General features: G+C 34.1%; 2 protein-coding genes across 6 annotated transcripts; both read left to right on the top strand.

Moving 5' to 3' along the window:
* Window positions 1-579: 579 nt before the first annotated feature.
* csnk2a1 (casein kinase 2, alpha 1 polypeptide) lies at window positions 580-16,307 on the top strand. 4 transcript variants are annotated; one of them, NM_001446789.1, is given in 15 exon segments: window positions 580-621; window positions 1,730-1,819; window positions 1,915-1,993; window positions 7,229-7,357; window positions 7,475-7,586; window positions 7,673-7,774; window positions 7,973-8,023; window positions 8,115-8,174; window positions 8,335-8,418; window positions 8,504-8,614; window positions 9,642-9,743; window positions 9,925-10,025; window positions 10,181-10,329; window positions 10,775-10,864; window positions 15,089-16,307. In NM_001446789.1, coding segments are annotated over 12 exon segments (1,188 nt in total). In that variant the 5' UTR covers window positions 580-621; window positions 1,730-1,819; window positions 1,915-1,993; window positions 7,229-7,256; the 3' UTR covers window positions 15,214-16,307.
* A 1,825-nt stretch (window positions 16,308-18,132) lies between these two features.
* zgc:194210 lies at window positions 18,133-26,470 on the top strand. 2 transcript variants are annotated; one of them, NM_001130609.1, is made up of 14 exons: window positions 18,133-18,171; window positions 18,416-18,477; window positions 18,609-18,641; window positions 18,966-19,019; window positions 20,115-20,174; window positions 20,270-20,293; window positions 20,387-20,431; window positions 20,538-20,576; window positions 20,678-20,719; window positions 20,926-20,970; window positions 21,073-21,114; window positions 21,204-21,281; window positions 23,560-23,709; window positions 24,108-24,532. In NM_001130609.1, exons 1-14 carry the CDS (start codon window positions 18,164-18,166, stop codon window positions 24,431-24,433), a joined length of 1,008 nt encoding a protein of 335 aa, NP_001124081.1. In that variant the 5' UTR covers window positions 18,133-18,163; the 3' UTR covers window positions 24,434-24,532. The 2 variants fall into 2 exon arrangements, with proteins under 2 accessions (NP_001124081.1, XP_087142440.1); XM_087286314.1 differs by having other exon boundaries at window positions 18,143-18,477; window positions 24,108-26,470.
* The last annotated feature ends 1,009 nt before the right edge of the window (window positions 26,471-27,479 follow it).

Here is a 27,479-nt window from a genome sequence, read left to right as displayed (position 1 = left end):
TGTGTTAGTAGTGTCTCTATGAACATATTTTATCAAAACGTATCAAAGATTAATAATGTACAAAGAAGGTATATTTAACCAGTGTGTATTGTAATCCCTTAGGATTTGAGGGATCTGAGGTGACTCTACTACCTTGTTTACCCTTAAGAGCTTACCAGTATAGGGCGCCATATGTTTTTTGTAGATAATGGGAAACTATCTATTTTGTAGATAATTTCTGGTGTCTCACCTCCAGCTAAAAACTCACATTAAATTATTCACACAATTCCTGAAAAGATGAGGGGAAAAGTTGAAAGTGTACAAATATTTCAAGAAAATTTAGGTAGTTAGCTTGTTCTTTCGGTAACTTTTTAGTAGCTAAATAAGCTTTGTAAATTATCTACATCATGTATAGCCTTTACATACATTATACATTCATACAGAACTTCAACCGGTCTTGTGCCTGCGCAGTCTCCCTTTTTGGCCGTGGCTTAAATCCTAGTGAGCTGCATATGTAGACAGCATCTTGAGGCATCACATGCGCGTCGTGCGCGTTATTTTCAGAGCAGCTCTTTAGCTATTGAGACGCAGCCATTCTCCAGTGCAGCATCCGCCATATTGTCTATGAGGAGACGCCGAGAGGTAATGCAGTGTGCATTTACGACCTACCGATACTTGCTTTCCTGTGTGAACTGTTTTTTTAAACATTTCTTTCAGATGAGGACAAACACGTAAGGCATTAACGTTATAATATTCATACAACAACACATGCTAGCGTGAATGCCTATTGTGTTATTTATAATCGACACACTTAGCGCGTGCCAGAGCAACTGGCTATCTACTAAAACCTGACGCGTATCCTTTTTAAAAATCATTATAGGGTTAGTATTTGAGTCCAGTTCTAACTAAACACACATACAAACTTCACACTTGCTTTCTAACTCGTTTGCATGTGAATTGGTGTTCATTTTCGTTCGCACATTTGTTTAATTGTTTTTCCGAACATAGCTAGCGGCGTTAGCTTTAATGTGGCGTGTCGCGCCACGTTCAGTTAGCATGAATCTTGCGATGAAACAGTACAATACATATCCATGGCTACATGTACATAATTAGTTAAGCTTTTATAATCAGCCTTGCATTGGAATTGATGATTTGGATTGTGATCTGTTTGATTGTGTTGGCGACTGGTTTAGAAATGGCTTAGGCGTGGCAAACGCTATGCTAGTTAGCGGTTAGCTGCTAACCAACAGCTGTTTTGGTAGCTGTTATGTATATTCGAAAATACACTTGTTTGGATCCTTGCTTGTTATTAAATAAATCAATGTAGATTGTCTGTAGATCATGTGGGGAATGGAGAAAATCTTCCTTGAATGGTTTCTCAGCCTGTTCCGTCAGGCCTCAAAATAAGATATTGATTTATGACAAAACGTACCAGTATTACTTTTTAAGATAGAAACTACGCTATTTAAATATAGTTTCTTCTTGGGGAACGATTTTATGCGTTCTTGTACTTTTAATGCTTTAATTAAACTAATTTATGTCGTTTTAATAACTACTAATTCATTCAGGAAGATAACAAGGGCGCTTATAAGGCTCACAAACGGTAATTTGTTAGTCTAATGACTATATGGCTGTACAGTAACCTGGTTTCTTATTAATAGACGTTGCTCCATAAACCAGTACTTTGATACTTATGCTGATGTTGCACAGGGGTTGTTGGTAATCTTGACAGCATCATTGTGTTTTCCAGCATCCGCAGGGCCATGAGGAATGACTTTTAGGATTGCTGTGTCTCCTGAATAAGCTCCTGGATGTCCACTTTCATTGGAATTACAATCAGGTTTGTTTGGCAATGTTTGGATAGTTCCTTCAATTTTTAAATGCACTGTCTTGATTATCAGCTCTCTTAATAGGCTTATTTACTGTATCTTGCAGCTTATGCTCCACCATAAAGTCATCGCATCTGCCTTCATCAGCTCCACCTGTCATTTGCCGCTTGGAGGAATCCTCCAAGGTAATAACCAACCTATAGAATTACATTTTAGACCAGGGGTGCACAAACTTTTTTCATATGAAGAGCCAAAACCAAATATTGACCGAAAGTTAAAGTTTCCTTAGGTAATTTCCCAATTTAATTCATAATGTTCAAAAATAAATAAAAACATGAAATCATATTAACTAATGCAGTTTATTTTAAAGTTATAACTTATTCTAAAGAAAAAAACTATGACAGTTCAATGCTGAGTACACTGGTCAAGCAAAATCTGCCTTTGACTTCATTTGCTCACTGGTGTCGTCAATGTCCTCTGATTTAAAAAATCTGATTTATTTGCAACATTTAATTAAAACCCATAATTTGTTAGTTGTTTGTAGCATAGCCAAAAAACTCCAATGGTTAAAAGAATGTCAGCTATGTTAAAAATGCTGTAGATTTGGTGATAATTTCGGTAAAAGAAATTCTGAATGTTGGTTTATATTACACAATTGATAATCTGTACAAACATGGTATAACGTAGTGCATTATGTGTTAAAAGTTGTCACTAGCTAGTGAAAATACTGTAGAAGTGATCATTTGAAAATCAGGGCTCGAAATTAACCTTTTTGCTTGGTAGCACCGGTGCTCCTAACTTTAAAAATTTAGGCGCATCAGCCAAAATTTAATCGCACCCACCAATTATAAGCACCGTTACTACAAGTTTTATGCAAACAGATTTACTGCATTTGAAATCAACACCAATCAAACTAAAAAAAAAAAAAAAAAATATATATATATATATATATATATATATATATATATATATGCAAGCGTGAGAAAATTATGTCTTAACGCAATCCCGTTATCACAAGAAAATATATTTTTATAACATAACTGAGTGCCCAAAAGATACACGGACCGCTCACCGGCCCTGGACGCACTGCTTGAATGAATCTGTTAATGGTATAACTGTGCTGTTCTCACGAGTGCTGTCTTATATTGCACTGATGCTTTTGACATATACTGTACCTTATTATATGCATACGTTATGTTAATAGTCATACTGGTCTTTTTATGTGTAGCGATTTTAGTTTAGTCAGTGTAAGCCCGTTTGCGATGGTGTACGTGGTGTTACATTTGACATATAGCTGCCCCTTGCACGGCGGACAGCATCTGGCGACTATATGAAAGATTAAACAGAAGCTTTCGTGCTAGATGTGGCAAACAGTTACCTGAAAATTCCATCCCAGAGACTTTTCATAGCGGACTTGAAGCCAATAGAAGTCTTTTATCCACTCTTCGAAAAGTGTAGGTGGTGGATTAACATTCAGCACATGATCACTAGTAAGATGTGTCATTATTTATAACTTTAGATGTCATGGTTTCTAAAGCAAAATGTCTAATAATGTATCATTTGGGCATTTCTGTAAATTTACATTAAAACAACAACAAAAAAAGTAAGAAAATGTGCGTTTATGGTTGCCTGTATACTAAAAACAACATTATGAAAATGTGTTTCAGAAATAATGTTTTTGAAGTGCTATTATCTTTTCTGTGTATTCAAAAAACACACAATTGTTTGAGCCATCGTGTCACAAGTGTTACATTTTCAGTCTATAGGGCTGTGCGAGAACTTGACAACCAAAAAAACAGTGGTAGTCTACATGACTGGGTGCGTTCAATGTCGCAAAGATCATGTTTTTGAGTTGAATGTATTGATTAATAATAGATTGGAGACTCATAAAGAATTTTATTAAGTCCAACAGATAAAGCATCTGCATTGATGATAGTATATTTATTGAAATAAATTAATTTTGTAATTTACAATATATGACCTATTAGAATGTTGATATATTTTTTTCAATTATTATTATTATTATTATTATTTTGAAGTTGTAATATAAACAAAAAAGCGAAGACATGCTGGTGTGCTTTGATAATTTTTCAACCCTATGTCTACTAAATGGTTTAAAATGTGCACTGCCAAAATTACGGTAAAACTATGAACTTTCTAGAAGGATTTGATTATAGGGCTTATGTGCATTTAAGATTGTCTTTGTGTGCAGACATGTAGTGTTTCTTTTAACTGGGACATTGCCTTATATTATTATTATCATTATCTATATTACGTTGTTTTCATTTTCACTGATTCATGTGTGCACAAAACTTTTCAAAGAACACAAAAGGAAAAAGTTTTCTGTTTTTAAGTCCATTGTTTTTGTGTTAACGTATCCTTAAGGCCAATTTTTAGCTTATGTGTTGAGTACAAACATCAGGGTTCGGTGTTACATTTGCTTTACTGGACCCTGATGTGCACTTTTCAAAACATTTAACTTCATGTCATGTTGACATGTAGCGCAAGGTCTGTGATTGGCTGGCTGGTATAGGTGTGACGTTTGGGTAGTCCGACAGTTGTGTGAGCAGAGCAAAGCAGAGCGAGGCTGTTGTTTAATGAGCCTGGAGTCATAAGGACCTTCAAATTGATAATTTAGCAGGGTATTTGCTGGGTTTTAAAAAGTCTTAAATTATATTGTGTTGTAGGTCTTAAATAATTTAAAATGGGTCTTAATTTTCCTATGTCTATGATGTAAAGGTATACCTTATTGGGACAACACCCATCCAATCACTAACAATATATTTTGATAAAAGTTTTAAGAAACGTTTATTTATTAACTCTATTTACTTATTAATATGTAGAGCTGCACGATTCTGGCTAAAAAGAGAATTGCAAATTTTATTTATTTATTTTTTGGTTAAAATAAAGATCAAGATTCTCATGATTCTGTAGATGTACAATAAAGGTTATTATGAGTTGCCAATTATTATTGTTTTTTTTTTTTTCAAAAATATGGTAAAACAACAATAATAGTATTATGTGTAGGTCTACTGGTTTCTATAAATAATTCTATTCTACTTATAATTCTGATGTTCAATTATGTTTGAGATAGGCCTATGCTTGCAATCATTGACAACATTATTTGATAGGGATCCACCGAATATTCGGCAACTGAAATTTTAAAAAGGGCGAATAAATTTTACCGAACAATGAAGTTTTTATTGACGCGATCAAATAGTAACCCGCGCGGAGTGAGAGGGGCGTGCTTTATGCAGCAATATGTCAGCAATGTGGAAGCACTTTAAAGTGTCAAAAATAAATATTAAATAAATAAATATTTTGAAATTGTATTTTTGTTATTTGATTTATTTCTCTGAAAAGCAACACAAAATAGTAAAAAGCTAATTTTAACTATTTATTTATTGTAATGGCGAAAAAATTGGCAAACTAAATGGAAAACAAAATGCGAAACACTGCGTTTGGTATTCGGCCTTCGGCCAAGCATTTCATTATTATTCGGCTTTGGCCAAGAATTTCATTTCGGTGCATCCCTATTATTAGACCATTTAATTCACTGGTAAAATCAACATTATATAGGCTAGAGTAGTTATACTGACACTGTAAACATTTATTTTCATGCACAACTGTGTGTTCGCTATGAAAGAAAAAAAACATATCAAATGCTTGTCCCAGTCATAACTCTAAAATGCGATATGATTATTTAAATGATGCACACGCTTTCATTTTTTTAATGCTAAGTGCTGTTCATACTTCTTGCACGGCACCCAAACGCTACAAACTCAATATTATTTACAACTTTTTTTTACCTGTTACTCACAGCGCGCGCACGTCTATCATTAAGTAGGGCGCGCGCCCGCACTACAGCTCACGGTCAGCAGCTCACGTGATATGTAATTTCGCGGCCGCGAATACAGCATTATATGAAGACAAAAATGACATTTTTAGGTGAATTATACCTTATAATTACAGTATGGGACTCTTTCAACATCATTTGGAGGTGTCCATGTCACAGAGCAATGTATGTGAAAGAATGAAAAGACTCGTGCAGAAAAATATGATTGGCAGAATCGTAGAAATGCTGGATTAAGATCATCTAGGGCAGGGGTCACCAATCTCGGTCCTGGAGGGCTGGTGTCCCTGCAGGGTTTAGCTCCAACTTGCCTCAACACACCTGCCTGGGTGTTTCAAGTATACCTGGTAAGACCTTAATCAGCTTGTTCAGGTGTGTTTGATTAGGGTTGGAGCTAAAATCTGCAGAACACCGGCCCTACAGGAACAAGTTTGGTGACCACTGATCTAGGGGGTCGAATCGAGATCGTGATCTTTTTACGATTAATTGTGCAGCTCTATTAATATGGTTAATTTATTTTCCTTTCAACAACATTCATATTTAATATTTTTTTAAGGTTTTAACTTGGCCATTAAAAAAAGCGCTTAGCTTTGTGTAAGTCAATAATTTCATTCATTGTGGTCTTAAAGTCCTTGAAGCCAGTAGATTTAGTATATATTGTATGATTAAAGTTTTTGACTGTTCAGTAGTTCCCAACTCTTTCTTCCCAGAATAAGTGAGATTTGAACTACTGTTACAGTCGTATCCCACACATTTACATCATAAACTCGAAACACTTCAAAGAAACTCGACCTGCTGATAAAGAAAAAACTTGCTGCCTGCTAACATTTTGGAAGTGTTATTTTTGACCAACATATTCAGAAGCAGAAGTGTTAATGCTCAGTGTTGTTGGCTACATTAAAGAGATGTGGCTTTGGGTATGGCAATCACTTGATGCTAAAGTATAAATAGGACTTTAGATGCCACAGATCCCCAAATATGGTCATTGTTATGCCATGTAAACATAATCATTATAAAAATGCATTTATTATTATTATTATTATCATCACTATTGTTATTATAAAACATTTCTGATACTATTTCTTAAGTCGCATGACTAAATATAATTATAATATAATAGTACTGCACTGTATTTATTTTCCTCCAAAGCAAATGTTTTTCAGCAGATGATTTTGGTAACTTCATGTATAAAAAATGTATACATTTTATCCAGACTACTTTTATTTTGCTGGTTATTTACTGCTGTTTTCAGTTTATTGAGGCGATCTTATTTTTCTTTCTAGCTGGTTCGGATTGCAAAGGTTCTGGGTACAGAGGACTTGTACTATTACATAGACAGATATATATCCGCATATAAATATACAAATATGTAGTCGCATGACTAAACATAATAATAGTATTGCATTATATTTATTCTCTTGTTTATTTTTTGACTTTTTGTCCTCCAATTGCTTTTAAGTTGTGTTTTAGTGTAGTTTATTTTCCATTTTAACATATGATTGTAATCTGTCAAATGTATTCCCGATTGTCCTAGAGGTTTCTCATTGTGCTGTTGTTGTCTTTTCAGGTGTTTCAGGGAATCCCGTGTGTAGAATATGTCTGGCCCTGTCCCAAGTCGCTCTCGAGTTTACCCTGATGTAAACACACAGCGACCCAGAGAGTACTGGGACTATGAATCCCATGTGGTGGACTGGGGGTGTGTTTCCTTTAATATTGATTAATGATATATATTTTTTGCGACTATTGATAAAACATGCGTGGTATGTCTGATGCTTTCATTGTTTGTGTTAAATTCTTATTGTATGTTGTGCAGAAACCAAGATGACTATCAGTTAGTGCGGAAGCTTGGCCGGGGAAAATACAGTGAAGTGTTCGAAGCCATAAACATCACTAACAATGAGAAAGTAGTCGTCAAAATACTCAAGGTATCATCTAATATTTGCATTCTCACTGTAAACACAATTTGGTTGAAGGAATTTCAGGTTGTTTAATTTTTGTGTGTGTGTTTTAGCCAGTGAAAAAGAAGAAGATTAAACGAGAAATAAAAATTCTGGAGAACTTGAGAGGAGGCCCCAACATTATAACACTTTTAGACATCATAAAGGATCCTGTGGTGAGTTTATTGAAATAGTAAGGCGCTTGCACTAAAGTTAGAAAAACAAATATAGGTGTTTTAAACAATACTTCTTTTTTTATAAAATTGTTTTTATTTTCCGTAAAGCTTAATTCACTGACAAAATAATAGATATACATGAGTGATTTTGTGTGGCTCTTAGTTTGTAACACATTGTGCTTTGTTTTTCATGCCCAGTCCCGAACACCAGCGCTGGTATTTGAGCATGTCAACAACACAGACTTCAAAGTAAGAGATGCTTTTTTTGTTTCTTGTACTTAGATAAATTATTTGTATTTAATTTTATGTAGTAAAGTGTTTTTTTTTTCTCACATTACAGCAACTGTATCAAACATTATCAGACTATGACATCCGCTTCTACATGTATGAAATACTTAAGGTGAGATGATAATTTCAAAACGTAGCATAAGCTGCCTGTGTATCTGAATTTGCATTGACACAATAGTTTTTAACTCGTAGCATTTGTAAGAAACGTCTGTTGTTGTGGACTGCTCCGCTCTCAATCAGATGTTGATCTGACGAATATATCCACTCTACAGGCTCTCGACTACTGCCACAGTATGGGAATAATGCACAGAGACGTAAAACCACACAATGTCATGATTGACCATGAGCACAGAAAGGTAATATGCAAGTTAAGAATAACATGCATTGGTGTGTGTAAATTAAAGCCAGGTTTTAAATAGTTTTTTTATTTTTTATTTAAAGCTTCGTCTGATTGATTGGGGCTTGGCAGAGTTTTACCACCCAAACCAGGAGTACAATGTACGTGTGGCTTCCCGATATTTCAAAGGCCCAGAGCTACTTGTGGATTATCAGGTTAGTCCCCCCTTTCCCTAAAAAAACATGTCTCTGTTTTAAAAAGATTTCAGATCTTTTCTTTTTTTTGATTCTTGGACCCCATAAGCACAATGGTGTTGCAGGCAGCAAATTGTCATACTTTCAGTAAATGCTTGAACATGTTGCCACTTGTTTAGACTGATTTTATGCTCATTAAAGAGAGATTCTGTAATCTAATAATTGGCCCTTGATGATGCTTCTTTAAAGTGTTGTTTACAGTAATCTGCTTTTGTTTTTAAAACTCATGAGATTTGTTATGATTATATCTGGCATCCACACTACTGTGGCGTTTTCGAAAATCCCTGATTTGTCTGAAACTGTTGAAAAAACAGACAATATATGTGCGTGCCATTGAGCATGATTGCATATCATATATTTTAGGCTCTTTAGGGTGGACTGAGATCATTTTTTAAAACGTAATGTAGGGCCCCACAGGGCGTTTCTGGAATATCACACACACAGGATTTTTACACTTATTGAAAGTACGTAAATGTCTGACATGTATTCAAGGCATGAAAGTACAAAAAACAAACATGGGTTCTTGGAAGTGTTTGAATTAAATTTGTAATAAAATTTGGTTATGGCTTTGTTTTGAAAATTTTACTTTAAAAATCTTGAATCTTGTACAATAACACTGACAAATAATAAATAAATATATATATATATATATATATATATATATATATATATATATATATATATATATATATATATATATATATATATATATATATATATATATATATATATATATATACACACACACACACACACGTATATCACCTTGGAAAATCAGCTGTTTAGTTTGGAATCTTTATATTTGGCTTGAATTAGGAACCCTTACAATGGAAATGGCCATCTGGACGAGAATTGTTTTTAAATCTTGTTTTAAAGCAAATGCACCATTATAAATGATACCCAAGATAATGGTTGATTTGTCTTTATTCTTTTTCACATTTTCCTATTGATAATTGTGTTACTGGTCAAATAAATTTTCTTGTTCTAGATGTATGACTACAGTCTGGATATGTGGAGTCTTGGATGCATGCTGGCCAGTATGATCTTCAGGAAGGAACCATTTTTTCATGGACACGACAACTATGACCAGGTTTGAATTTTGTTTTATTTTGAATTCAGCTTGTGCAAACTTACCCAAAGCAAATGTTCTTTAGCGGATGAATTTAGTAACTTTATGTATGGAAAATGTATAATTTTCTCCAGATTACTTTGTTTACTGGTTAGTTACTGCTGTTTTCAGTTTATTGATGAGATCTTATTTTTCTTTCTAGCTGGTTCGGATTGCAAAGGTGCTGGGTACAGAGGACCTGTATGATTACATTGACAAATATAACATTGAGTTGGACCCACGCTTTAATGACATTTTGGGCAGGTATGAATTCAATATGCGGTGGATCAGGATTGTTATCTAAACTAATTAATTAATTTATTATTATTATTATTATTTATTATTGTTATTTTTTTTAAGAATGTATGTGTGGTCATGTTTAGATCATTTTTAACATCTCCCATGATTTTTTTACCCAGGCACTCTCGGAAGAGGTGGGAAAGGTTTGTGCACAGTGAGAATCAGCACCTGGTCAGTACAGAGGCTCTGGATTTTCTAGATAAGCTGCTACGTTACGACCACCAGGCTCGTCTGACAGCCCGTGAGGCCATGGACCACTCTTACTTCTGTGAGTTCTCCTAAATTGACTGCCTGTGCTTTTAAAGCTCATATTTGATGCATTTTGACTGTCCTTTATTATCTTATATGAATTAAATATAGAATTCATTACAGACATCAGGTTGCGTCCTCTATGCTGAGAAGCGGATCTTGGCTGGAGGATGAAATCCTTAGTTTATAAGGAGTAAATGCTGGCATGTTATTCCTCGCTGCTAATTGATGGGTGTTTCTACCTCAGGGTTATTTAATTTAAGATTAGAATTTGTTTTCAGATATAAACTATAATTTATTATTATTATTATTGACAAGTTATTGTTTGTAACATTTTTAAAAGCAGTTTTATAATTTTAGATGACTAGAAAATGTAAATGTTTTTTTTTTTTAATGTTGATGTTCTGTATTTTTAATTATTATAATAATTTTAATATTGATGTAAAATTGTTTGTTTGTTAAAGACCCCATAGTTAAAGACCAGGGTAGAGGAGCACCGGCTGCTGGAATGGCTGCTAGTTCCACACCCGTCAGCTCTTCTAGCTTGATGGCAGGTAAATGATTTATTTTCTCCATAGCACTTCATCTTTGTTTGAAATAACTCATGCAAAAATGAACAATGTTTTACATTATTTACATGGTTTTTATTTCAAACCTGCATTAGTGAGGGAAATGTATTTTGAGTCATGAGTATGTTCCCATCACTGACTTTGTATTGACAAACTTTAAAATAAATAGTTTTCTACAGAAGACAGCGATTTGGAATAAACTTTTTGGGTGCAACGTTTAATTTAAAATTAGTTTAAAATGTTGCTTGCTTGTTTTCTGGAAAATATATTAAATAAAGAAACAATTTTAAATTTATAGTGATAAATTTAGATTTTGGAGGGGTTTTCATATCTTTGAATAAGTTATGATGCATTTATAACCCATTAAAAGGATAATACACCTACAAATGACAAATATCATGTTGTTCCAAACACAAGCACAACTGCCACTTTGAAGGCCCAGAAGTGTAGTTTAAACATCCATTACTCTAATTTGCCGAGTCGAAGTGAATGCTCTGTGCAACAGGTTTGTTTACTTCTGCTATAATCTCATTGCACGCTTACAAGTTGGGCTGGGTGATTTTAGAAAAAAATATTACATTGCGATACTTTTATTTTGCAATTTTTATACGTTGCGATTATAAATACAATTTCACCAGATGACTTAATATCTTTATTTGGAAAGAATTTCTAATGTTAGATAGATTGGAATGATTCTGCTGTGGAAATGCATCTCCATAAAATCTAATAAACAATCTAGGCTTGGGCAGTATTACTGTATTATGGTATACCGCGGGATCTAAAAATAGCAACGGTGTCAGTTTCAAAACCGTTATACCGTCATAAAATATTAAATATCCTTTATTTAATGCCTACAAAAACGTATGTGTGGTTGTCATCACGGGACAGTGTGGAGGAGAGAGAGAGAACAAGAGGGAGAGGCAGGGGGAGAGAGGGAGAGGTGACATGACATGACGAGTCGCGCTTTAAAGTGTCCTGCAGTTTGGCAGTTTCGACTGAACAGAAGGGAGACGTGGTTAATATGAACGAGAGGTCTGCATTAGAGCTGAAGATCTTTGCCCGAACCCGGCGAGACCCGAAAAAATGCAAATCCCTGCATTAAAATCCATCCCTGCAAAGGTGAAACAAATGATGATCAAGTAGTAAAAAAAGCAAATTATTACGGCGGTCAAGCCAGTCACTAGCTCAGTTAGAGCGGTTATTCCAGCCGCAGGTATTTCGCGGTCGCTCATACACTGCGTATTACGGTAGAGCCCTAAACCGCAAGCTGACAGGTAAAAAGACGAGGCCTCTCGCTACACTGAAACTGCTGTCATGGAAAATTAAATGGATGTTCCTGACTAGTAGAAGATGAACAAACAATCCTACCCAAAACTTGCAAAATCAGCCAGATCAGAACTCTGCATCTCGGCCTGTAGCCGCAAGAAAGGGTGTTCAGTTCTGCTGGACACACCATGAGTGGGAGACTGCGCTAAAGCCAGTGGATTTAATAATGTTCCTCCACAAACAAACACACGTAGCCTAATCTTGGTAAGTAAAGGGTTTTAAATTATAAGTAAATATTAATTAAACCATGTAATCATAACGTAGACAAAGTATACAGACTAATGGTGGCATTATTCTTTTACTATTCAGCTTCACCACCGCCCTAATGCCAGATTGTGAATAGAAGTGGAGAAACATCTTGCACAGCCTTTATCTTAATTTCGTTATTGCCAAAATACCCGTCATCATTTAGAGTTTATTTTAATTTGATTTGTTAAGCAAGATTTATTTTCATTGGTGTGTTGGCCAATTTAAAGACTAAGTGTACTAAGTGCATGTACCTAGACCTATAGAGTGCTGATATGTTACGATGTTACAGAGGACTTATTTTATTTCTTTGTTCCAACTTTCAAGTGGCATATAGCCTAGTCTACGTTTGTTACGAATAAATGATGTTAAAACCTATAAATGACTCATTCTTGAAAAAATGCATTAGAGCTGTGTGCATGAGCACATTTGAATAATGTCGGGCTGTAAACGGGTTCGGGCTTTATAAAGCTGTCAATCAAAATGTACCTGTCGGACTCGGGACCTATAGGGGATAATGTTTATGGCCCGATTACAGCTCTCTGCATTCCCGCTGCTGTTTCGCGGGAGCCGGGCAGATATCTTACAGTGTGGGAGTAAATTTCTGAATAAATCGCGGGATAGATGTGTGTGTGTATGTGTGTGTGTGTGAGAGAGAGAGAGAGAGGTGCTGTGTCGCGAGGCGCTCTCTCTCTCTCTCTCTTTATCTCTCTTTCTCTCTCTCTCTCTCTCTCTTTCTGACCGCGAGCCTAAGGTCGCATAGAAGGTATTCAGTTTCTGAATCGTTTAGGCTCAAGCCAACAGTTTGGTGACGCTGTCTGAGCCTTACGTCATGATTTTTTTATTATGCCGGTAATACCGTCAAACCGCCTCCATATTTTACCCCGGTATCCGGTATCAAAATTTGGATACCGCCCAAGCCTAAAACAATCTAAATGTTTTAATGTTTAAAGATTGTTATAATTGTTGCAGAGCGCACACATCTCAAGTCATCTTAATGTGAGCGCTTTAATGGTCAAATAAATGCTAATTTGTGTCAACGCAGTGATTATTTATATTTAATCATTTGTGTAATAAAGTGAAACCATTAATCAAAACCATACTGCTCTTAAAGTGACAACATGCAATATTCCTGCTGCTGTCTGTTTTTATCATTAATCAAACAACAAAAGGAGTAAATCACTCACTGCTCTTGACTGAAGGACTATTGTAGCTATGATTATATAAGCATGTACGTTTTTCCTTGCAGTGACTATGCTTAAAGTACACTTTGTTTAATATTTCTATTCTATTGTATTTATTTCTCTTTCCTTATTTACAGGTAGAAAAATAACTGCATATACAGTTGAAGTCAGAATTATTAGCCCTCCTGAATTATTAGCCCCCCATTTTTCCTCAATTTCTGTTTAATGGAAAGGGTTTTTTAAAACATTTCTAAAAATAATAAATTTAATAACTGATTTCTTTATCTTTGCTATGATGACAGTACATAATATTTGACTAGATATTTTTCAAGATACTATTATTCAGCTTAAAGTGACATAATTAGGGTAATATCTCAAGCCATTGTATAACAGTAGTTTCTTCTGCTGACAATCAAACATAGCTTAAGAGGGCTTGAATATTGACCTTAAAATAGGTTTCAAAATATTTTAACCTGCTTTTATTTTAGCCAAAATGAAACAAATAAGCCTTTCTCCAGAAGAAAAAATGTCATAAAATATGAAAAATTCCTTGCTCTGTTAAACATCAATTGGGAAATATTCATATAAAAAAAATTCACAGGAGGGCGAATAATGACTTTAACTGATAATCGTTTTGAATAATCTTGATTATGATTTTTCCCATAATCGAGCAGCCCTACTCAACATTGCAAATATCTTGTGTGACTTAGCGATGTGACTATTGTGAATGATCAAATTTTGATATCAATGCTGAAACGATATGTTGTGCAGCCCTGCTTACAAGAACACCACAACCCATGCATGTTTGCACAGAGCATTTCTGCCAGTTTACAAAATTAACAGTAAACTAGGTGCTTTCTCAACCTCTTAAAGTGAACACTTGAAAATAAATGCTACGTTAGAAAATAGCTAAAAATGTAAGTTACAGAAGTTTTATTGTTCTTAAAATCTCTCATTTGGTATGAAATAAATATTTTAAACCGTTACAAAGGAAAACATATCTTAAAAATGGCTCTAAATCTTATGTTGCTATTAAGAGAGGGAGAGCTTCAGTAAGATCTTGATGACAATTTGATTATTTTGGTTTTGCTTTTAATTTCAGTATGGTGGTGTTTTGACTTTGATACAATTTTGACTGATGATGCCATTCTGATAAAGTAAAAAAAAAACACATGGCTTAATTTTTCCAGTCAGCTATTCTAATAATCAAGTCTAAATTAAACTGAAATATGTTGTTAAAAAAAATCCCAGTTCCAATGCTTACTGTTTACTGCTTAGTTGCATTGTTACTTTGAACTATCACAGTTAGTTTTATTAAATTGATTATTATGACTTGATTTTTTTGAAGTGGTTATTAAAGTATTTAGCTGAAATGTGGTAATGATGAAATCCAGGCTTGAACAGTACATATAATTGACAGTCTAAGCTAAACTTGTTTGCTTTCATTCTGCAGGCATCGCCTCTATGACTCCGAGCACACAGCCCAACATCGCCAACATCAGCGCCGGTTCACCCGTCATCCCTGCCCCGAACACAATGGCCACACAAGTGCCCACTGCCGCTGGAGCCCAGCCCTGAACACCCACTGCCCCACCTCCACCCTCTCTCTCTTTCACATCCCTCTCTCTCTGTCTCTCTCTCTCTGTTTCTCTCTCCTGTGGGCCTGTTTTGAATTGTGAATCGGTGGGGGGGTAGTGGGTGGGAGGAAGGCATTAATTTCATTTGTGGTTCTTTTTATTATGTTGCAAATAACACCGAACTAATGTTAAGTTACCATTTTATTTTGTTTTTCTTCTCAGTTGTTGTTTAGGGGTTTATGAACTCAAAAAGAAACCCATGATGTTTTTTGCACCTGTCTGTGTGAGTTAGAAAAGCAAATGGGTGTGAACTTTCACTCGCCGTGACTGTTTAGAAACACGTAAATGTCCACCTGAAAAGAAGGATAATAAAATTAATTTTATATGTCCCTCTAGCGTTCTTGTGCTCAAACCATTACTTTTGACTGATTTAATATTGTTATTTTTTTAGTTGTGGTTTTTTGGGAGGCTGGGAGTGTTTTTCCTTTTTTATTGTTTTGTTGTACTTCTTTTAGTCAGTTTTACAGCCTTGATCACGGTGTTCACAAAACCTGGTGTCATATTGAGGTTCTCCGAGTGGATAAAGAGTCGTTACTTTGAGAGTTTGGTTTTGAGGACAGGAAATGGCCGGTTTGTGGATTTTTTCCGTTATAGCGTTTGGACTGAAGGCCAGATTCAATCAAAACTAATGTAACTTTTCTGATTTGTGTTTCTGATCATTGTGTAACGAAACACCCTTATTGATAATGGAAGCTCTTTTATCTCAGCTCTGCTAGTTCTGTGTGTTGCAGGGTAATTGGATTTCGTCCCGGATCTTGCAAAAGTAACTAGTTTCTGTTGGAAGGACTTAAGTACCAATTGCTGAGTAACATCAATCAATAATATGCCAATTTTTGTGCTACTTTCAGTTTTGTGTGTGTGTGTATGTATGAATGGGTGTCTCTTGTTTTTGTTTTTTTTAAGTTCAGACATTTGTTTGATACTATGAAGAATTTTTGTAATTTTCATTTGAGAGGTGACTGTTCAGTGAAAACACATACATCTCTTTCTATCCCACGATAAAATCAATTAAACAGGTGAAATATTAATTTAGCATTGCATGTTTTACTGTTATTATTTATTTTATTTTATGTTTGTTCATTTTGGTTTGCTGATTTAGGAGCAAACAAGAATATTACAGACTTTGTGTTACTCCCAAACCATCCTGACTAGAAGCTCAAATCTTTTATTAATTTAATACTTGTTTCTTAAACGGGGTTTTTAAATTTATTTATTTTTCTTTTTGGTCTTGTCTATTATTGAAATAATCACTAGTTCTGTAGTGGAGGCTGAATTCATTTTTTTTCTCTGCCTTTTTTCGGTGTCAAGTCTCTTTTTCAAAATTTGCAATAGATAGACTTTGTTTATTAGTCGCTTCCACGAGAAAAATATATTAAGGTAAACCGATTCATGTCTTTCGGTTAATTTAGCTTTTCATGCAGCCTCCAGCAATAAACGTCCCAAGTAGTAATTAACATTTTTGACAATTAAATAATTAAATAAAGAAAAAGAAATGTTTAGCTCTCGTAGAAAGCTATGTTTTATGTTTCATCTAAACGTATACATTGTGTGACAGCTATTTTTTAAATCTTCAAATTACAAAATGATTGCACAATGTTAAATTCGGCAGGGTTATGGAAAGCTAATACAATGTTTACTATGTAAGCTAATTTCAGTTTTATACAGGTAATACGTTTTTCTTAAATAAACCGAGATGACTAAAAACAATACAATGAGACGGACAAATGTTTTCAGATGTTTTCCTCTTACAAGTGTTCATTTTAAGAATAGAATTCTGCACGTCTGTGGCGTAGCAGGTTTCAGAGCTCAAATAGGTTACGCGGTCCTTTTCTGCCATCTAGTGGTCATATAAGATTTTCCATTTCAAAAAAATGTTTAAATAATGCTTTTAAACAGATTACGAGTTTTACATTATAACAAATGGTATATTTTCATGTTTTGCTGTGTAGGTTAAATACAGGTAAGTTTGTTTAAGTCTCCCTCTCACACACACAAACTAAATCAAATTTTTATTGTTTTGCATGTGCTTCCACAAACCACCACAAATTATTAATTATTTGGTTCAATGTTTCAACATAATTCCTAGTTAAAGGCCTAGCTCACCCCCCAAAATAAAAGTATGCTATATGAAAATATTCCCCTTCTATCATGGAGTTTTTTTTTTCTCTGTTGAATACCAAATAATACCTGTAACGACTGACTTATTTGAAAACATTCTGGGATGGTTAACTGTTACCGGGTACCGGGATTTTTTACAAGAACTTCTTGTGTTAAAAAGAAAGAAACTCAAAACAGTTTTGAGTGAGTAAACAATGCCAAAATCATCTCACTGGTAGAACTGTCCCTCAAGGTTTACATTAACATTTTAATTTAGCTGCTTGTAACAATAATTATGTTAAGAAAATATTTACAGTATACCTTAAAATTGTGATTGAAAACATGGATTTGTGCCCGACAGTAAGTATTTGAATATTCTTAACTTAATTACATCAGTTGTTTTACTTGAATTGGTCACCATATTCATCATTCTTGATTCTTTATCATCTAACCCCCCCGCCCCCCAACCTGTGTTAATTTAAACTTCTTCAACTCCTTTCTGTTGATTGTAAACACTGAATAGACAAGAAAAGCCTTTAATCTAATGGATTTGTCACAATGGTACAAACAAAATCCTTCTCTGTGAAGGAAGGAAATGCCATGGGGGAAATTCAGCCATGCATCCCCTTTATTATTAGAAAACACACCTGCCATTCAGGCCGAGAGTCTTTGCTGGTTTCTAAGGCCTCATCTCCAGTGTCCCTTAACTGCTCACCTGTGACCCTATTGTCCAGATCAAGCATTTAAAGCCACAAATGACACCTGAACCCCTCAGAAGGACATCAGCCCTCAGAATGAAGCTGTAAGTTACCAAACTACTCTCTTCTATTTTGCCTGAGTTTTGTCAAGATGTTTAGTCAGCATTTTCCACCATGAAATTCAGTATCTGTGTTACTAGTGTTCAAATATGTATGGCTGGTGTAAAATTAATGATATTGAACGATGAGAGGCACAGCTCAACAATATAAAATGTGTGTTTATGTTTCACTTATGTTGACCTTTGGAAAATTTTATATTTTTCCCTTTCGTTCTCCATTCTGGCTTAGGATCAGCAGCTCCCTGACTCTTCTAGTCTTTATAAATGCTGTGTTTTCAGCAGCTATGAGAGGTAAACCTCACGTCATTTTGTAAAGTTTTAGACAATACCATAATCGATTTTTTAACAACTAAATATTTTCTGAAAAGCAGTAACTGAAAATTAATATAAGGTGGTTTATTTTATTTGTCTGTTTTTACTAGATGGGGGTGAAGATTTGATACATTTTCTTAAGGGTAAGAATGTTTTGTTTTCCTGTTAAAATTTTGCTAATTTGCTTAAATGCTATTTTTCATGTTGGGAAAAGTTTCTTTTAAAAGTAGGCTAATATACTATTACAATTATGAACCCAGCTGAGATGGGGGAATAAAAAAACTAATAGTTTATAGTTAATATTCAAAAATAAGATAACACTTTTAAAATAAAGTAATAACACATTTAGTTATTTTGTAAGTGCCTCAAGATTGTAATAAAAAACTTTTAAAAAAACATCCCCCAACACTGCTCACTAGTACTACTAACTAAGTTTTTCCTTCCCCTTTTGTACATTCTCTTCTCAGATGCCTTTGAAATGAATCAGACTCTGGACCAAACTGAACCCACACAGCTCTCAGGTCTGTTAAATTTGATTCAGTCAGGGATGAATTATATAACGCTGTACCGATGAAGATTATCAGAAGTTGACCCAACACCACAAATCACTCACTTCGATAATACTGTATGAGTTCAGTTTGTTTTCTGCTGAATGCAATCTTGACATGCTAGATTGAAGAATAAATCACTATTTACCTCTAATGGATTTGCAAAAAGGTCCTTTTAAGTTGCAAGATTTTCGATTCATTTGTTAAGAGTAAGTGCAGGATGTTAGACAGCCTAACTAAGTAACTGTAACCTGAGTATAAATACGTAAATAGGCTACTATTAAAATCAATTTGCAAGAAATGCCACTCTATATGTATAAAAGAATAATGATAAAAGAATAAAAAAAGTCAGAATTATTAGCCTCCTTCGATTTTTTTTTTCTTTTTTAAATATTTCCCAAATTATGTTTAACAGAGCAAGGAAATGTTCACAGTATGTCTGTTAATATTTTTTTCTATTATTAGTTTAATTATGGCTAGAATAAAAGCAGTTTTAATAATAATAAAAAAAATAACATTTTAAGGTCAAAATTATTAGCCCCTTTACGCAAATTTTTCGTCGACATCGACTAATTACCCTAACCTGCCTAGTTAACCTAATAAACCTAATTAAGCCTTTAAATGTCACTTTAAACTGTATAGAAGTATCTTGAAAAATATCAAGTAAAATATTATTTACTGTTATCATGGCAAAGATACAATAAATCAGTTATTAGAAATGAGTAAATAAAACTAAAGTTTTAACAAACTTAGTTTATTAAAAATAAACTATTAAAACTTTTAAAATGTTGAAAACTTCTCTCCATTAAACAGAAATTGGGGAAAACACACACACACACAGACAGACACACACATGCAAACACACAACAAAAACAAGTTATTTTGTAAATGTGAAATGGGCTGAAATGAAATGACGCTGGAAGTAGGCCGAATGCACATTAAATTTAAAATGGCTGCCCACCTTATTATGTGGAAAATAAAGGTGGACGTGAAAATCAGAAAGAAAGTGAGTTGTGCAACAGTTTGATGGTTTTTGACCTCAGGTGAGTTTTCTTTTGTTTTACTTAGAAATTAGCCTAGTACCTGAAATAATTCTGGAGGCTGTACATCCAACAGATCCAAGTGCAGGTAAGTGATTACTGAGTGTTAATTCTACATAAATTAATAGCCCAAGTAACTGATAACAGTTACTAAAATACATGACTCTTGTCCTCTATTTACAGAATGTAAAGCTCCAGAAATAGCTGGTATGTTTTATTATTTTGTTGCTCTTTTATGCATGCATAATATACTACAAATATATATGTAGGCTGTGTGTATAATTGTTTAATTTATTTTAGACCTTTCCAAAACAACCCCAAAACCAAACTCTGTTGAAGTTGCAGGTAAATGTTTCTATTTGTTTTAATTTATCTAACGATTTATGCTGTTTAATTTGTTATTAAAAAAGGTAGACTTTGACCCATTTTCTCACAACTTTTTTTTCCTAAGATGTTTCTGAAGAGAGATCTATTGAGACCAGCAGCTCGGGTTTATATACATATTTGTTCAACGTATTTTTATGCAGTAATATATATTACATGATTCCACCATGTACATATTTAGATTTTCTTAATTTCATGTTAAAACAGACAGCAGATTACCTGAAAAAGCATCAACAGAAGACAGCAGAGGTATACTGATTTATTAAAAGTAGCTTAGCTATTCAAAATCATTTTGGCTTCATAAATCAAACTTTTCCCCTTTTTTTACATTCTGATAGGATGATATAACAGATTTGTTGTTTTTGTTGTTTAAAAGCTGACAGAAACCCTTTTAAACAGCCTTCTTATCATAGTCTATTCCATAAATGTATATAATAAATTTAACATACTTTCAGAGAGTGACAAGTACAAAAGATTAGAGCTGAGAACAGCACTCACAGGTAAACAGTTGTTTGAATAAGCAGTTTGATGCCATTCAAAAACATATCGCTCCTAAACTTTTATCTTGTACACTTGCATCACTGACACATTCTTGTCAACAGATGCTCACAAAGCATTACAGGAGCATTATGGGAACTCAGCAGGTAAGCGACTGATCCATCTGTTCCTCATTCTGCTACTGTTTGTAAACATTTCTGCTGATCTGATATAATCTTTATTGTCTTGTATATAGAGAGTATGAGTATGGACAGTACTGACATTGAGAGAGACTGGACCCAGGGCTCAAATCAACAGAGTAATAAAGAATCAGGTATGCAGCACAATCAGAAATTTTCCATAAGTGGTTTGAATTCCAGACGCTTTTTTAAAAACTCTAATATGAGGGATATTTCATAAAATAAAAACTAAAAAACTAAAGTCATGTCAAAAGTCACCCAAAAGGACTTAAAAGAAGCCCCTGTCCTTTTTGTTCACTTTAAATCTGTTGTTGGATAGTATACGTTAAACTACTGAATTTCCGCACACCAAAAACACCACACTGTAAAACGTTATATGAACAAATATTTATGACAACACATGTGTTTAGTTTATTATAACGTGTTAAACTAAGTTAATCATGTTCTCACCTATTTTTATAAGTTATGTCAGCAGTTTTAAGTCAGTTTAACATAGCATAAGTTCATTGGACTCTCAAGGTTAATTTGATTCAGCTTAATTTTAAGGCAACCAGGATTTTTTTTACAGTGTACCAAGTATTTTTCTCAGATGTGAGTGTAACTGATGATCTGCTCATTCATTATGTGACGTGCCATCAGATGCTTTTACTCCCTCACTTGCAGCAGTATTTGAGTTGCCAGGTTTGCATTCCGGGATCAATGATACCCATTAATAAACCATTCAGTTTTCATTTGAAAGAAACATTTTGGTGGCCACAGCACTTGGTAAAAGTAGCCCCCAAAAACCAGCAAGCCACAACTTCACATTTCCCCCATATCAGCATTTTCAAAAGAGTCCAACTGTGCAGAATAAGCCTTGCAAGATGAGCAAATAACCTACGCCTGATATATTTAAGTACCCTAAGCCAAATGTCAAATTCCCTGATTTTTCCATCAAAAGTTGAATTTCCATGACCTATATTGTACAGAAAAACAGGCTGTTGCTGCTTTCAGCAGACACTCTAAAAATTTGGGGATTCTACAATTGCTGAATTTAATGCAAATTCAAGTAAATGCCACAAAATTCACAGAAGCTTACTGTTTTCTGGTGATGTTGGCCAGCCAGGACATTGTTCAAATTCTCTCCTTGCCATCTGCATATATATAAAATGACATTTTATATAAAATGACATTTTATTTGCATATATCAAATTTTAGTATAAAGTTATACATTTTTATAAAGTTTATAAATAAGGTTTCATGTAAATTATATTTGCAAATAACAAGTGCTCAGCATAGAACTGCACTTCTTGATTTTCCTAAAGCTATTGTTAAAGACATTTTTAACAGTTTTGTTAATAGTGATAATTTTATTATAATTATGTATTATTATAATGTACATAAATTTAGTTTAAATTCAGCTAAGCTTCACAAAATAAATGACATTTTAAAATATTGAAAATAGAAAACTTTAATTATTTAAAAACTTAAGAACTTAATTAAAAACAATATTTTGGAATGTTACTGTATTTTACAGTTTTTATCTAATAAATACTGACTTATTAATAAAGGGATAGTTCACCCAAAAATAAAAATGTATTCACTCTCAAGTGCTTTCAAATCTTTACAATTTTTTTTCTCTAGAAAGAGTGCTTAAAACCTGTAACCCTTGACATCTACAGTAGGAAAACAAATACTACAGCTAGCTTTCTGCAACTCTCACACGGTCGCCCACTCAATCTAAGCAGGGCTGCGGCTGGTGAGTACCTGGATGGGAGACCACATGGGAAAGCTCGGTTGCTGCCGGAAGTGGTGTTAGTGAAGGGGTGCTCAACCTGCTGTCTGTGTGGGTCCTAACGCCCCAGTATATTGAGGGGGACTCTATACTGCTCAGTGAGAACCTTCTTTCAGATAAGACGTTAAACCAGGGTTCTGACTCTCTGTGGTCATTAAAAATCCCAGGATGTTCTTCAAAAAAGGGTAGGAGTTTAACCCCGGCATCCTGGCCAAATCTGCCCACTGGCCTCCATCCATATCTCATAACCGGCTTCATCACTGTCTACTCTCCACTAATCAGCAAGTGTGTGGTGTGCGGTTTGGTGTAGTATGGCTGCCGTCTCGTCATTTAGCTTGATGCTGCACTCTGATAGGGGATGAGAAGATTCCCCCAAAAAATGTGTAAAGCGCTTTGAGTGTCCAGAAAAGTGCTATATAAATGTAGGGAGAATATTATAGTTATTATTATTATCATTATTATTATTGCTACTACTACTACTACAAAAGTCAGTGTTTACAGGTTTCCAGCTTTCCTCAAAAAACTTTTTTAATTCTACAGAACAAGAAAACAGGTTTGTAATAAGTAAAGAGTGGGTAAATGTTGACAATTTTAATTTTAAAAAGTCCTATTATGAATCATCTTCTAACTGTATGCAGTGATGAAGGATGTTAGTAGTCAAGAAAAGGACAGACCCGAAGAAAACGAAAGATACCAGAAGATGGTTAAAAAACATCATTTCGACAGTCCAGAATTTGTGGACAGACCAGACAGTGAAGAACAAGGAATATCTCAGGAACAAATCTCAGGTCAGTCTAATTTAAAGTCTGCATTCAGATGAAGTTGCTGAGAAAACTACTTTCAATTAAAATGAAATATTAAGTAAGGGGCGGGACTTTATTTTGCAAGATCATTCCCTCATAGCAAAGTAACGGTAAGAGGGGTGTGGCCTAGAAAATTGTGGATGAAGCCCTTAAACAGATGTCAAAAGAGAAGGACAGCCACTAGATACATGGAAGCAAATGTTAAAACTTTGACTGGAATCATTTTTTTAGTGAATGAACTTGCACAGATTTATTGTTCAGCTAAAGAATATCAACGTGTGCTAGCAAAATAAACTGCACTTTTTATTTCACAGAGACTTTAGAAACCATTTTATAGAGAAATAATCCAGCAACCACTGACTCTCTAATTAAATATTACACAGGGATCGTAGCAAAACCAAACTTCCAGGCCACTCTGGACGACAGCAGGGAACCGGCTGGTGGAATCCCAGGATGCACAGAAACATCTGCTGAACATCCCCTGGAAGAGAACAACAGTCTGGATGACACTAATGTGGAGCAGATCCGAAAGGACACGCCGAGCTATCAGAACCAGCTGAAGAAAATATGTCCCAGTAAGAGAGTACGAGCATCTGTCAACCCGAGTGCACAGCTGGATCTCCACAGTCCAGAGAGAGCCAACAGTGAACTTCTGGACAGGGACGACAGCGGTGAGAGGCTGAGAGAGCATGTGGCGCTTCCTCTCTAGAGGATCACTTACTTCTGTAGAATAAAAGCTTGCTTTTTGATTATTATGATTATTAGCGCGATTTGAATTTGATATTAGGGGTGTAACGGATCACAGTTGATCCATAATCTATGTGGAGGATGACCTATGGTTTGGAGAGTATGTGACCCTCTGATTAATAACTTGTTTTTTAAAAATATTTTTACCTGTAGATTAATCCAGCTCCTGCATCATTCAAATATATATCGCTTATGTGGCTTTCCTGCAAAATACAATGATGTCAGAAGAAGTTGTGGTGGTACCTAGCCTAAATGTTTCATTAGGCTATTAAAGGTGTTTTCTGTCACTTCTTGTTTAGCCTGCATCAATGCATTCAGTGTATAGCTTCAAAACTAAACATTAAAAGATCAGGATCTCAATTCAAACACACACGCAGCATAAATTTATGACCAGCCATCAAAAATGTGTCACTAAATAATTGTTAAACTATACATCTAGTAATAAACCATTAATTTCTTTGAGTGGGATACTGAAATGTTAATTGAAAATGAGTTTAAAAATGAATATGATGTTTTGTACAAACAATCATAAAGTTAGATTTACATTTAGCATTATCGGCAACACTAGCAGACATCCTTTTCTATAGTATTGAATATTTTGCAATTTATTTTTAATCAGCTGGTTCTTTCTTAATTTTATTTTTATTAAAATGACAGGTTTTAAGTTATGTTTGTTAAAAATAAAAGTTTTAAGCATTACTATTTTCATGATAAATGCAAAGCTAATCAAATTTGTCTCCTCCACTTATTGGCTGATTTGTGACTCAGAAACTGTAATGTTATCCAAACCGTGAGATTTGTGATCCGTTGCACCACTATTTGAAATAGTTTTGTTGATTTGTTGTGGACATGCATAAATAAAATATATACTCATATACATATAAGTGCCATGTACTGCATTGGTTCATTAAATTCAATTGTTCTCTGACATAGGAGTTATGTGGCTAAGGTAAGTCAAAATAAGTCTTCAGAAACCGTTTTTATGTGCTTATTTATTATCCCATAAAATACTCGCTGATTCAGAAGGTTCATATTGACCGTGGTGCTTATTGACTATATTTGGAATCATTGCAGAAATATTGATAAGCTCTGCTCTGATGTGCTTTCTCACTCTCATACACTTATATTCATAAAATGGTGTGCTCTGCAATAAACATGAAAAATATTTATACTTCATTTAAAAAAAAATAGATTTTTTTTATGAAAAAAATTTAAATATTAAGAGTAGATGCCTTGTTAAACCCTTTAACTTAAGCAGTGAAGCTTTATTTTACCTACACTGCGTGAGCGAGCTGTCTAATTTAAGTCACAAGAGTAACTTATTTTATTCACATGTTGTGTTGCAGATAAAATATAATGTTAGACAAAATTCTAAATAAACTTAAGATAAGTTACATATAAAATAAGACTGTATTTAATATAACTTGACAAAAGAGACAGACAGATTTGTGTTGTATTTTGAAGCTTTAATGTAAATGTAAACACTGCCAGGAATTTATATCAACCTCTGAATGATGTTTAATAAAGTGTATTGCTATTATTTCACTTTAGAAAAATGTCAATACTTCATGAGCGATATATGACTCTGCTTAAATATGCATTAAACTCACACACAGCAATACATGCGTTTGTTGCCTCATTACAAACATATGTGACAAATTTCACAATGAACATGATAAATAAACTATATAATTAAACATACCTTATGCCTCTTTAAAGTAGAGCTAAGTTTAGAATCTGTATATCCTGCATTTTGTACATTTTGTACTTAAGCTGTAAACTATAAACTAATGGTTTGAGTCGTTGCTTAGCAGTGCATAGAAAACTATCTAACAATCTAACGTGACTGGCTTTGGCTTTATTTAATGGGACTTTACTGCTTGTCCCGTTTTTAAAATAAGAGTCACACATAAAATTCAGTTTTAACATCAACATAAAAATAATGGAGGAAAATTACAATATGTTCTAATCTCGATGGGAAATCTTGTGGTCAATCAAACATAGAATAGGGAAAAATATTAGGCATTAGGCTGATCTCCTAATGATGAAAATAAAATACAAATTAAATGGGTACTGTAAGGGGTAACAACTTGATTTTAAAAGTTCATTTAACATTAACTGTTATCATTATTATTATTATAATTATTATAAATAAAAATAATAAATATAATTTTCAGTGGGTTTTCTAAGGACTAAGAACTCTAATATATTAATATTAATAAAAATCTTTTATTTTTATTTATATTATTAGATATGAATAACGTGTTATTAGGTAACATAAGGATCAATATTTCTTTTTTTGTACTGAGATTGATTATTCAATAAAAATGTTTATAATTTTATAATTGCTTAATTGAAAAAAAAATCTTTAGTTGTTTTAAAGTATTTATTTTGTGTTTTTCCCAGCATATAATATTTAACATTTTTTTGATTTGTGGTCAAAGATACTGAAGGAAAGTGTATTGTCAGATAAAATAGCAAATGCACCCTGAGTTAAAAAAAAGATAGTCACATTTCCTCGAGTATCCTGAAACTAATTCCTGCACTTAATCGGTGCTAATGTTCCCTTCATTCCACTGATTCAAAATGCGTACCGTTGACAGTGTATTTGTAGAGATTTAAATGTCTCTTTTTAGGTCATAGGTTAGCAACCGTGCCTTTTCCTCTAAATTTAGTCCCAGGTCACAGAGAACTGTTTCTCTGAGTCTGCCATTGATTTAACACAGCTAAATGATTAAATCTCTCAGCGTGTAGCTTTAGACAGACAAATAGAGGATATTCATCAACTCTGACAAGACAGTTCGCAGCTCTATAGACATGCTGGTGATGAGTGTGTCTCATACGTGGGCCAGATCCACCTTTCCTATCCGTTTATCAGACACATCTCCATTTATCATAGATCTCATTCCCACCGGTACTTATTTGTCCTGCGGTGTTGATTTTGGTAGGTTTTCATGATCTGAGTGTATGTAAAAGGCTTCAGGTACGGTTGGCTCGATGGCGTCCTG

The sequence above is a fragment of the Danio rerio genome, chromosome 16 (assembly GCF_052040795.2).
Source record: "Danio rerio strain M-AB ecotype USA chromosome 16, GRCz13ab, whole genome shotgun sequence".
Classification (NCBI taxonomy): domain Eukaryota; kingdom Metazoa; phylum Chordata; class Actinopteri; order Cypriniformes; family Danionidae; genus Danio; species Danio rerio.
This window is presented reverse-complemented; position numbering and strand designations above follow the sequence as displayed.